The following is a 13266-nucleotide window of genomic DNA, read 5'->3' on the forward strand; positions in this document are numbered from 1 at the left end:
CACAGTTAATCATATTCGAAATGGTATTGACATCTTGGTTGGAACCCCTGGTCGTATCAAAGACCATCTGCAGAGTGGCCGATTGGATCTTTCTAAACTGCGACATGTTGTGCTTGATGAAGTGGATCAAATGTTAGATTTAGGTTTTGCTGAACAAGTTGAAGATATTATTCACGAATCCTACAAAACTGGTATATTCTAATTCAAAATAAGCACATTAGCAATTATTCTTCGATCTTAAATGCAAACGAGTTTTTATTTAATAATTCTTATTGCAGTGTCCCCTGTGTTCTAACAAAACTAAAATAATTTGGTATCTGTTCTGTCCTTGAAAAAGAAAGTATGATAGCATCCTTTTAACTATTTTCTTAGCTTTCTATGCTTTATTCTTTTATTTATTTATTTTTTTAATAGTCAGTGGTTAGATTTACTAACTCATTTTATTGATTTTTTTTGTTCATTGTTCCTTCTTAAATTCTCACCTTCCTTTTAGGTTCAGTTCTCTTCCTATTGTCCCCCAGTTTTGCAAGTTGAAAGTTTTAATAATTACAATGAAGTCTCTGTGTTAAAAATTCACCCCAAGTTTTAAATTTTTCATTATTTTTTTGAAGCTTGGGGGAATTTTTAAAAGCTGGCTACATCATGGGAAATTAAGAAAACATTTGAATTCTTTTTGTTTATTTAAGATTCTGAAGACAATCCTCAGACTTTACTTTTTTCTGCAACTTGCCCACAGTGGGTATACAAAGTTGCAAAAAAATACATGAAATCCAGATATGAGCAGGTTGACCTTGTTGGAAAAATGACTCAAAAGGCTGCAACTACTGTGGAAGTAAGTAGCTTTCTAGCATGATAGATTTTAGCTTTTAGTCGGTATTTACTTTTGACATTTGTTGAAGCTAAACTTAAGTTTTGGGTACCTCTTCAGGCCTAATCTTTCTTTTTTGCTCTGAGTAAGATACCTATATAATTTTATAGTCTGAGACTGAGTAGCAGAATAGAATAAATAGAGGGAAAACAAGCACATGAATAGGCAAGTCCTAATAGGAAACACACAAGCAGCCATAGAGACAGATTTGAAGTGTTTCTTTCTCTCTTTAAAGCAGCTCAAAAAACAAAAACAAAAAACAACAAAATATTTACAACATGACAAGGCTATTTATATTGACTAGAAAAGAATAGTGTGGAGATAATTTGTTAAAGCTGAGGTGAAAAAAAGTTAGATCCTCATCCCATTCCCCCAAACCAAAAAAATTTCTCAAAGATTTGAAAAATTAAGCTGTAAAACAACTTAAAGCAGATGTAGGTGAATAAAGAGTTTTTTGATTTCAGGAGAGGGAATGCTTTTCTAACATACAAGTTGGGCGGGGCATGGTGGCTCATGCCTATAATCCCAGCACTTTGGGAGCCCAAGGTGGGCAGAGCACTTGAGGTCAGGAGTTTGAGACCAGCCTGGCCAATATGGTGAAACCCTGTCTCTACTAATAGAAAAATTAGCCGGCCTGGTGGTGGGTCCCTGTAGTCCCAGCTATTTGGGAGGCTGAGGCACGAAAATCACTTGAACTTGGGAGGTGGAGGTTGCAGTAAGCTGAGATTGCGCCACCGTACTCCAGCCTGGGTGACAGAGGGAGACCCTGTCTCAAAAAAAAAAGCCCAGAGAAGTCAGAGGAAGAATCCATGAGGGAAAAGGTTTATAATTTTGACTCCTTGAAAGTTAAACCAATGGTATGTTTAAAAAAAGAATTAGGGCTGGGCGTGGTGGCTCACGTGTGTAATCTCAGCATTTTGGGAAGCCAAGACAGGCAGATCACAGGGTTAGGAGATCAAGACCATCCTAGCCAACATGGCGAAACCCTGTCTCTACTAAAAATACAACAATTAGCTGGGTGTGGTGATGCGCAACTAATCCCAGCAACTCGGGAGGCTGAGGCAGGAGAATTGCTTGAACCCAGGAGGCGGAGGTTGCAGTGAGCCAAGATCGTGCCATTGCACTCCAGCCTGGTGACAGTGTGAGACAGCATCTCAAAAAAAAAAAAGTAATATTTACAGTATTTATGACAGTCAACTAGGTAACATATGTCATCTTTCTATTTAATAGATGCATATATATGTGTATGTAGGAAAGACTAGGTGACTGAATAGTAGTATCTGCAGAATGTAATGCAGTGGTTAAGAATTAGTGATAACCAAATTATGCAATGATGTGTACAAAAATTACACTATTTAAAAAAATACACAAAGTGCTAAATGGATTCCTTAGGCATTTATGTAAATATGCGAAAACAGGTTGAAAGAATAAACATCAAATAATGATTACTTCTGGGAAAGGGAGTGCTGGATGGTCAAAAGAAGCTTTGTGGGCCGCGCATGGTAGCTCATGCCTGTAATGCCAGCACTTTGGGAGGCCAAGGCGGGTGGATCATGAGGTCAGGAGATGGAGACTAGCCTGGTCAACATAGTGAAACCCCATCTCTACTAAAAATACAAAAATTGGCTGGGCATGGTGGTGCATGCCTGTAGTACCAACTACTTGGGAGGCTAAGGTAGGAGAATTGCTGGAACCCAGGAGGTGGAGCTTGCAGTGAGCCGAGATTGTGCCACTGCACTCCAGCCTGGGCAACAGATTGAGACTCTGTCTCAAAAAAAACGAGTAAAAAATAAGAAGCTTTGTATATTTTGTAATGGTTGAAAGTTTTGCAGTAAGAGTGTAAAATGTACCAGTAAAAAAAGTTGATAAGGACATTTTCAAGCATATAAAATTGAATAGTAAATTGAATAGAAAAATTGAATAGTATAAAGAACATGATGTACCCATTACCTATTACTAGTCTTTAACAATGATCTTTTTTTTTTTTTTTTGAGACTGAGTCTGGCTCTGTCGCCCAGGCTGGAGTGCAGTGGCCGGATCTCAGCTCACTGCAAGCTCCGCCTCCCGGGTTTACGCCATTCTCCTGCCTCAGCCTCCCGAGTAGCTGGGACCACAGGCGCCCGCCACTTCGCCCGGCTAGTTTTTTTGTATTTTTTAGTAGAGATGGGGTTTCACCGTGTTAGCCAGGATGGTCTCCATCTCCTGACCTCGTGATCCGCCCGTCTCGGCCTCCCAAAGTGCTGGGATTACAGGCTTGAGCCACCGCGCCCGGCCAACAATGATCTTTTCTTCACCCCTGCATTTGAAACAATCCCAGTCATTTCATCTTCAAGTAATAGTATATTCTTCTAAAATGGTAACTAAGGACTCTTTAAAACCACAGTCATTATCACAGTAGAAGAAAAACAGTAATTTATTCATTTTTTTTTGAGACGGAGTTTCACTCTTGTTGCCCAGGCTGGAGTGCAGTGGTGTGAGCTCAGCACACTGCAACCTCCGCCTCCCCAGTTCAAGCGATTCTCCTGCCTCAGCCTCCCGAGTAGCTGGGATTACAGGTGCCCACCACCACACCCGGCTAATTTTTTGTATTTTTAGTAGAGATGGGTGTTTTATGATGTTGGCCAGGATGGTCTCGAACTCATGACCTCAGTCTCCCAAAGTCCTAGGATTACAGGCATGAGCCACTGCGACTAGCATAGTAATTCTTATGTCATTAAATACCTAGTGTGCACATTGCCCTTGCTATCTTTTTTAAATAGTTTGTTTGAATCTGGATCCAAATAGAATTCTTACATTGCTACTGATTGATATGAGTCTTAAACATTTTATAATCTATAGTTCCTATTTTTTCTTTGCAATTTGCTGTTGAAAAAACTGATTTGTTGGTCAGGTGCGGTGGCTCAGCTATAATCCCAGCACCTTGGGAGGCTGAGGCCAGTAGATCACCTAAGTCAGGAGTTCGAGACCAACCTGACTGATATGGTAAAACCCCATCTCTACTAAAAATACACAAATTAGCAAGGCACAGTGGCACGTGCCTGTAGTCCCAGCTACTTGGGAGGCTGAAAAAGGAGAATCGCTTGAACCCAGGAGCTGGAGGTTGCAGTGAGCTGACATCGTGCCTCTGAACTCCAGCCTGGGCGACAATGTGAGACTCCGTCTCAGAAAAAAACAATAACAACAGAAAAACTCATTTGTCTTATGAGTTTCCCATAGTCTGTTTTGCTGATTTGCATCCCTGTGGTTTTTATTTTTATTTTATTTTTTTACTGTTAACACCACTCAAAGATGTGGTGGGTTTTCTTGTTTGTTTGTGTTGTGTTTTTGTTTTTGTTTTGAGACAGAGTCTTGCTCTTGTTGCCCAGGCTGCAGTGCAATGTAATTCTTTAATATCATTAAAAAATTAAAGCATAATCTCAGCTCACTGCAGCCTCCACCTCCCAGGTTCAAGTGATTCACCTGCCTCAACCACCTGAGTAGCTGGGACTACAGGCATGCGCCACCATGCCCAGCTAATTTTTGTATTTTTAGAAGAGATGTTGTTTTGCCACGTTGGCCAGGCTAGTTTGAAGTCCTTATCTCATGTGATCTGCCTGCCTCGGCCTCCCAAAGTGCTGGGATTACAGGCGTGAGCCACCATTCCCAGCCTCCATTCCCTCCTTTCTTTATCCACTGTCAATCACTAGTCTGTTTTTTGTCTCAATGGATATACCTGTTTTGGATATTTCGTGTACAGTCATGTGCTGCATACCAATGTTTTGGTCAGCGATGGACCATATATACGGTGGCACATATTCGATGGTGGTCCCATAAGATTATAATGGAGCCGTCCTATACAGGTGTATCAGTTTTTATCTTTTATGCCATGTTCTTACTGTACCTTTTCTGTGTTTAGATATGTTTAGAGACACACATAACTTACCATTGCCTACAATGTTCAGTACAGTAACATGCTGTTTAGGTTTGTAGCCTAGGAGTGATAGGACATACCATATAGCCTAGGTGTGTGTAGTAGGCTATACCCTAGGTTTGTGTAAGTACACTCTGTGATATTTGCATAATGATGAAGCTGCCTAACAATACATTTCTCAGAACGTATCCCTGTCATTAAGCAACGCGTGACTGTAAATGTAATCATACAATATGTGACTTTTTATGTCGTTTCATTCACTTAGCATATGTTTTTGAGGTTCATTCATATTATTTTTATTATGTACAATGAAATGCAAAATCTTTGTACATTTGCCTATTTTTGAAAAATTCATATGTATGTAACCCGAACCCTTATCACCATATAGAATATTGCCATCATCCCAGAAAGTTCCTTATGCCTCTTCCCAGTCAGTATCCCCACTTCAGAGACAACCAGTGTTCTGATTTTTCTTTCGCAATTGATTGGTTTTGCCTATTCTAGAACTTCATATAAATGGAATTATACTGTGTGTGCTCATTTTCTGTTAAGACTTTATTTGGCACTTTTTTTAAGGTTCATATTGTTCCATGTATATCAATAGTTGGTTTCTTTTAATTGCTGAATGGTATTCTGTTTGAATATATTGCAGTTTGTTTATTCTTTCATCAGTTTATTGATGGCCGTTTGTCTATATTGTTTTTAAGTGCTGTTGAAGAGAGTCTTTGTCTTACAGTCTCCCAGAGAGGCTAATTCTTGACCGGATAGAAAAACTACACAAGAGAAATATTTTAAAATAATTTTAATGAAACAAATAATGTGATATTTTCTTTCTTCAAAGCATTTGGCCATCCAGTGTCATTGGTCTCAGAGGCCAGCAGTTATTGGAGATGTCCTTCAAGTCTACAGTGGGTCTGAAGGGAGGGCTATTATTTTCTGTGAGACCAAAAAGAATGTAACTGAAATGGCCATGAATCCACACATAAAACAGGTAAGTCTTTTTTTCATGCTTTCTGTAATTGAAATTATGGGGATGAATCACTGAACAAAAATTATTTTGTCCTTTGTGGACTAGATTTGATAGTCATTCTCAAAATTGAGTTGTAAGGCTGGGTGTCGTGGCTCACACCTGTAATCCTGTGACTTGATAAGTCAGGATAGATTTTATCAGTTTTGTTTGTCTTGAGACAGGGTCTCCCTGTTATGCCCAGGCTGGAGTGCAGTGGGACAATCATGGCTCACTGCATTCTTGACTTCCTGGGCTCAGGTGATTCTCCCACCCCAGCCTCTTGAGTAGCTGGGACTACAGGTGCGTGCCAGAATGCCCAGCTAATTTTTTGCATATTTTGTAGAGATGAGATTTCACCATGTAGCCCAGACTGGTCTTGAACTCCTGGGCTCGAGCAATTCACCGCCTTCCCCACTCCCTGGCCCCCGCACCCGCCTTGGCCTGTCGAAGTGCTGGGATTATGGATGTGAGCCATCACACCTGACCTCTATCAGGTGTTATCATTTTTTTTTTAAACTTTGAAAATGTGATCTGGAAAATATAAAAATTGAAACAAAATGAATTTCTATGGGTAAGAGAGAGTAATATTTTAGAGTTGTGTTACAAAACTACAAATTTTTATTAAATTACTAAATCAGAATACTAAATCCATGTGTCTTTTTCTTTCTTAAAAAAATATATTTTGGCTGGGTACGGTGGCTTACGGCTGTAATCCCAGCACTTTGGGAGGCCGAGGTGGGTGGATCGCCTGAGGTCAGGAGTTCAGACCAAGCCTGGTCAGCATGGTGAAACCCCATCTCTACTAAAAATATAAAAATTAGCTGGGTGTGGTGGTGGGTGCCTGTAATCCCAGCTACTCAGAAGGCTGAGGAAGGAGAATTGCTTGAACCCAGGGGTGGAGGTTGTGGTGAGCTGAGATTGTGCCACTACAATCCGGCCTGGATGACAGAGTGAGACTCCATCTCAAATAAAAAGAAAAAAAAACCTTTTATAGAAAATTTCAAACATGTACAGAAGTTGATAGAATCATGTAATGAACCCCTGTGTATTCATCCACCAGCTTCAATAATTATTTTATCTATATGCTAACATACCTCCTCTTTCAGAATTATTTTTATGCGAACCCTAGATACCATGTTGTTATATCCATACATGTTCGGGTATATATCTCTAAAAGAAAAGGATTTTCAGAAAAACCAACAATACAGTTATCACTTCTAAAAAGTTAATATTTCAAAATATTCATTTTACATTATCAGTTGTCTTAGAAATATTTATTTTCTTTTATTGTTTGTTTTCTTGAATCTGGGTCCAAATAAGATTTTTACGTTGTGTGATTATTAAGTCGCTTTTTATATATGGATTTCTCCTTTATGTATTTTTTATAGCTTTTTTTGTTTAAGAAACTACATTGTCATAAATCTAGAGTATTGCTTCCCCATGATGTCATTTAACATGTTCCTCTGTCTTCTATATTTTCTGAATATTCAGGTTTGTTTGTTTGTTTGTTTAGGGCAGAACTGCTTCATAGGTGGTGTACTTCTGGCAGGAGATATGTATGTCTAGTTCTTTTTGTGATGCTAACATCCACCAATAATCAGTGCCGTCAGTCCTTATGTCAGTGTCTCCAGTCATTTTTGTTGTTTGTGACTTGTTATTGGGTAGATTCCTGAGAAAGGGCTTATGGAAACAGTACTGCCTGAGCTCAAGCGATCCACTTGCCTCTGCCTCCCAAAGTGCTGGGATTACAGGCGAGAGCCACTGTGCCCAGCCAATATATGACATATATGTATATTTTATTTTATTTCTTATTTATTTATTTATTTTTTTTTTGAGACACAGTTTCACTCTATCACCCAGGTGGAGTGCAGTGGCAAGATCTCGGCTCACTGCAACCTGCTCCTCTTAGGTTCAAGCGATTCTTATGCCTCAGCTTCCAGACTAGCTGGGATACAGGTACACACCACCACACCTGGCTAATTTTTGTATATTTAGTAGAGATGGCGTTTCACCATGTTAGCCAGGCTGGTCTCAAACTGCTGACCTCAAGTGATCTGTCTGCCTCGGCTCTCCTAAGTGCTGGGATTATAGACGTGAGCCACCGTGCCCAGCCATGTATGTTTGAGTTCATTCAAAGTGGTATGCTTTTATTTGTTTTGTGGATAAGCCTTTCTAGATCACTTTATTTGTGGAGATAATCTGCTTGCTTATTTATTTATTTATTTATTTTTTAAGATGTAGTCAAGCTTTGTGACCCAGGCTGGAGTGCAGTAGTGCGATGTCAGCTCACTGCAACCTCTGCCTCCTAGGTTCAAGCGATTCTCCTGCTTCATCCTCCAGAGTAGCTGGAATTGGAGGTTCCAGCACCACACCCAGCTAATTTTTGTATTTTTAGTAGAGATGGGTTTTCACCAGGTTGTCCAGGCTGGTCTAGAACTCCTGACCTCAAATGATCACCTAGGCCTCCCAAAGTGCTGGGATTACAGGCATGAGCCACCGTGTCTGCCAAAATTGTTTTTTTTTTAAGAGACAGAGTCCCACCATGTTGCCAGCATTGGAGTACCTTGGCACAGACACAGTAATAGCACACTGCAGCCTCTAACTCCTGGCCTTAAGGGATCCTCTCTCATCAGCCTCCTGAGTAACTGGGATTACAGGCATGTGCCACTGCTCCCAGCTTATTCTGTTTCCTCTTTATTCCTTCCTAATTACTTTCTGTGAGATTTGAGTGTGATCTTTTCTGTTGCTCATTTTTAGATTAAGTTAAACTTTTTGAACTGTAGATGGGAAGGCATTGGTGAGAATACTTCTGGCGTCACAGCTCTAGAGCTGCTGCTTCTGTTATTTTTGTTAGTGCTTAAAATATAGTCTGTAAATTATATCTGAGTGAAGCTGTTAAAAAAAAAAGGTCTACTTTCTGGTTCTAGCTGTGTCTTTCCTCACTTTTCTCTGTATCTTTTTTTTCCTTTGATCCTGTTATTCTTGGCATCCTTAGTTTAGATCCTCTGTCCAGCAGTTTCTCCTCAGTATGGGGCTTTGTCCCGGAAAGTGAGCATTGGCTGTTAGTTTAGAAAGTTTCTATAGGGCCCAGCTTGCTCCAGTCCCCGCAGACCTTAACTCTGGCTCCTCACAATCACCCTCAAGTATATAAAAATCCTCCCAGGTTCAGCTGCTGTTGTCAACAATTTGTTTGAGAATACGCCTTCCAGGTAGCTTTTCATTATGCTTTCAAGATGGCAGACCTGAAAGACTAGGTCCCTGAATTGCCTGTTCTTAGGACTAGCAAATTCCCCCACATAGATAAAAGAATTTATCCTTCCCTGCTTATGTTTTTTTCTTTTTTTTGAGAAGGAGTTTTGCTCTTGTTGCCCAGATTGGAGTGCAATGGCGTGATCTTGGCTCACCACAACCTCTGCCTCCCAGGTTCAAGTGATTCTCCTGCCTCAGTCTCCCAAGTAGCTGGGATGACAGGCATGTGCCAACATGCCCAACTAATTTTTTTTTTTTTTTTGTATTTTTAGTAGAGACAGGGTTTCTCCATGTTCGTCAGACTGGTCTTGAACTCTCGACCTCAGGTGATCCACCTGCCTCGGCCTCCCAAAGTGCTGCGATTACAGGCATGAGCCACCGCACCTGGCCTTTGCTCATGTTTTGGAAATCATGAGACTACTTTTGTCACTTGTTTGTTATGTGTGTTGTCTATGGATTTTTAGTTTTGTTATCCTAGTTGATATGTGTTATGTGGGAACTAGAGATTCAAAGTCACTGTCTTCCTCTGTGTCATTTTAACTAATTGTATAGCATTAGCTTTGATGTTTACATGTCCAGTATAGGCCAGGCATGCCTGTAATTCTAGTACTTTGGGAGGCTGATGTGGGAGGATCACTTGAGGCCAGGAGTTTGAGACCAACCTGGGCAGTATAATGAGACACCATCTCTATAAAAAGTTAAAAATTAGCCAGGGCCAGCTGCAATGGCCCCCACCTGTAATCCTAGCATTTTGGGAGGCCGAGGCAGGTGGATTGCCTGAGCTCAGGAGTTCGAGACCACCTTGTGCAACATGGTGAAACTCGGCCTCCACTAAAATACAAAAAATTAGCCAAGTGTGGTGGTGCACACCTGTGGTCCCAGCTACTTGGGAGGCTGAAGGACGAGAATCACTTGAACCTGGGAAGCAGAGGTTGCAGTGAGCCGAGATCGCACCACTGCACTCCATCCTGGGCAACAGAGCAAGACTCTGTCTCAAAAAAAAAAAAAAAAAATTAGCCAGGTGTGGTGGCATGTTCCTGTATTCCTGTCTACTTGGGAGGCTAAGGCAAGAGGATTGCTTGAGCCCAGGAGTTAGAGGTTGCAGTGAGCTATGAACATGATACTGCATTCCAGCCTGGGCGACAAAGTGAGACCCTGTCTCTTAAAAAAGTAAAAAAAGGCCGGGCGCGGTGCCTGACACCTGTAATCCCAGCACTTTGGGAGGCCGATGCGGGCGGATCATGAGGTCAGGAGATCGAGACCATCCTGGCTAACACGGTGAAACCCCGTCTCTACTGAAAAATAGAAAAAATTAACTGGGCGTGGTGGTGGGCATCTGTAGTCCCAGCTACTTGGGAGGCTGAGTCAGGAGAATGACATGAACCCAGGAGTCGGAGGTTGCAGTGAGCCGAGATCACGCCACTGAACTCTAGCCTGGGCGACAGAGTGAGACTCCATCTCAAAAAAAAATAAAATAAAATAAAGTCCTCTATAAACAGATATTTGCTAAATAGTGAAAGAGTGGTAGAGGGTAATTGATTTACTTTTCTTTTCATTGCTTTAAAATACTCAGTAGCAGTTGTCTTGCAGAAGCCATTTTTTAATCTTGAAGAAATTGCCTTGCTACAAAGGCTGGGGGAGAATTCTCCTTTCAGTGGACAATAATCTGTTTCTGTGATTTGGAGAATGGAATTCTCTATTCTCCATTCTGCTGGGTGACTTTTCTATTTAGGTAGAACATACTAGTAGTATCTCATTACGAGTTATATGGGATTTTATGGATTAACCAGAGAACCTGAATAGTTGCTTTTTTTTTTAGTTTAAAATTGTAATTTACTTGTAAAAAGTCAGATTTTACTTGGTTTCCCCCAGAAACGAATGCCTTCTAAATTCTAAACAGCTGGGTTTGGTTGTGCACTTGTAATTCCGGCTACTCAGGAGGTTGCGGCGGGAGGATCTATTAAGCCCCAGGCAACACAGCAAGAACCCCCTCTCTGAATGAATGAATGAATGAATGAATGAATGAATGAATCGTTAAACAGTCTGTGTCTCTCACAAAGAGAGAAACACACACACACACACACACGTTTGGAAAAAAAATTACTCAAAAGTTGGAGACCTGGAAACCATCGCTGATACTATGAATGTAGTATGTTCCTCTTAGGACAAATTATCAAGTAAAAAAAACCCTGTGTTTTTTTGTTTTGTTTTGTTTTGTTTTGTTTTTAGACAGGGTCTTACTCTGTCACCCAGGCTGAAGTGCAGTGGTGTGATCATGACTCACTGCAGCCCCAATCTCCCAGGCTCCGGTGATTCTCCCACCTCAGCCTCCCAACAAGCTGGGACTACAGGCATGCACCACGACACCTTTCTAATTTTTTATTTTTTGTAGAGACAGGATCTCCTTGTGTTACCCAGACTGTTCTTGAACTCTTAGCCTCAAGCAGTCTTCCCACCTTGGCCTCCCAAAGTGCTGGGATTAAAGGCATGAGAAAAAAAACCTGTGTTGCAATTGAAAAATTCACTATGAAAAACTGTCCAACTTATTTAAAGTATATTTGTTTATAACTTTCTTTCAAAAATTGGGTGTTTCTTTTCTTGAAATATTTTTCTTAACTTGGGTTATATGATAACCACGCAGGTCTATTTTCTTCTTTGGCTAACCTTTCCCGGTTCCTGCTGATCTTTTTGTATTCTTGTCTGTACTTTAAATATTGGCGTTCCTCATGGATCTGATTCTTACTCTACATATTTTTCATGGAAGAAAAAAGAATAGTGATTAATAGCACAGACTTGGGAGTCAGATTGGGGTTTGAATCTTAGTTGTGCTACTTACTAGCATAATTTTGTACCTACGTACATATGTACACATACTTATGTATATATATTGTCCTGTTCTTACGAAGTGGTATTTCAAGTATCTGCTTTTGGTGAAGAAAAAGTAAATTAAAAATATATATATATATATTAGCCAGGTGTGGTGGCCCATGCCTGTTATCCCAGCACTTTGGGAGGCCAGGGTAGAAAGATTGCTTGAGTCCAGGAATTTGAGACTAGCGTGGGCATTTCATTTATATAGTAGATATATTTTTAATGGGAGTCTTATGCATAAATTAAGCATCTTAAAGTGTGTTATGGAAATTGTATTAATTAAGCTTCCTATTTAAAGGGATACTTTTGAGCTGGCTGCCATGGTTCATGCCTGTGATTCTAGCTACTCAGGAGGCTGAGGTGGGAGGATCTCTTAGCCCAGTATTTTGAGGTTGTAATGAGCTATGATTTTGCCATTGCACTGTAGCTTGGGCAACAGAGCAGGATTCCATCTCTTAAAGATAAATGAATAAGGCCAGGCTTGGCGGCTCACACCGGTAATCCCAGTATTTTGGGAGGTTGAGGCGGGTGGATCACTTGAGATCAGGAGTTTGAGATCAGCCTGGCGAACATGGTGAAACCCCACATCTACTAAAAACACAAAAATTGGTGGCACGTGCCTGTAATCCCAGCTACTTGGGAGGCTAAGGCATGAGAATTACTTGAACCCAGGAGGTGGCAGTTGCAGTGAGCTGAGATTGTGCACCACTGTACTCTAGCCTAAGAGACAGAGTGAAACTGTGTCTCAATAAAATAAAATAAATTAAAATAAAATAAAATAATAATAAAAGGATGTTTTCGAAATTAAAAGAATTTCCCTGGGAAGCCAAGACAGGAAAATTTATTGAGGCCAGGCATTCAAAAGCGGCCTGGGAAACATCGCGAGACTGTCTCTACAAAAAATAAAAAAATTGCCCAGGTGTGGTGGGACACACCTGTGGTCCAAGCTACTGAGGAGGCTGAAGTGAGAAGCATTTCTTGAGTCCGGGAGGTCGAGGCTACGGTGAGCAATGATCATGCCACTGCACTCCACCCTGGGTGACAGAGTGAGACCCTGTCTCCAAAATAAATAAATAAAATTAAAAAGGTGGTATTAAACATTTCTTTCTTTTGTACCATTTTAAGATTTAGATGTGCCAGGCACGATGGCTTATGTCTGTAATCCCAGCACTTTGGGAGGCCAAGGCAGGAGGATCACTTGAGCTCAGGAGTTTAAAACCAGCCTGGGCAACATAGTGAGACTTCGTCTCTGTTTTATTTAAAAAAAAAAAAAAAGTTTATTTAAAACATTTTGCATACTGCATTTATTTTCTTGAAGCAAGGAGTCAATTAGTATAGGAATATAGAAGTATAGATATG

At 40.6% G+C, this 13266-nt stretch overlaps 1 protein-coding gene across 2 annotated transcripts in view; it reads left to right on the forward strand.

Moving 5' to 3' along the window:
* Nucleotides 1–13266, forward strand: part of LOC105466226 (DExD-box helicase 50) — a 54640-nt gene that overhangs the window by 12678 nt on the left and 28696 nt on the right. For both annotated transcript variants that reach the window (XM_071069654.1, XM_071069653.1), the window contains exons 6-8: nucleotides 6–191; nucleotides 687–832; nucleotides 5620–5769. In XM_071069654.1, the coding sequence (XP_070925755.1) occupies nucleotides 6–191; nucleotides 687–832; nucleotides 5620–5769 (482 nt within the window). The remainder of the gene's footprint in view (nucleotides 1–5; nucleotides 192–686; nucleotides 833–5619; nucleotides 5770–13266) is intronic.

Source organism: Macaca nemestrina, chromosome 9, assembly GCF_043159975.1.
Source record: "Macaca nemestrina isolate mMacNem1 chromosome 9, mMacNem.hap1, whole genome shotgun sequence".
NCBI lineage: Eukaryota > Metazoa > Chordata > Mammalia > Primates > Cercopithecidae > Macaca > Macaca nemestrina.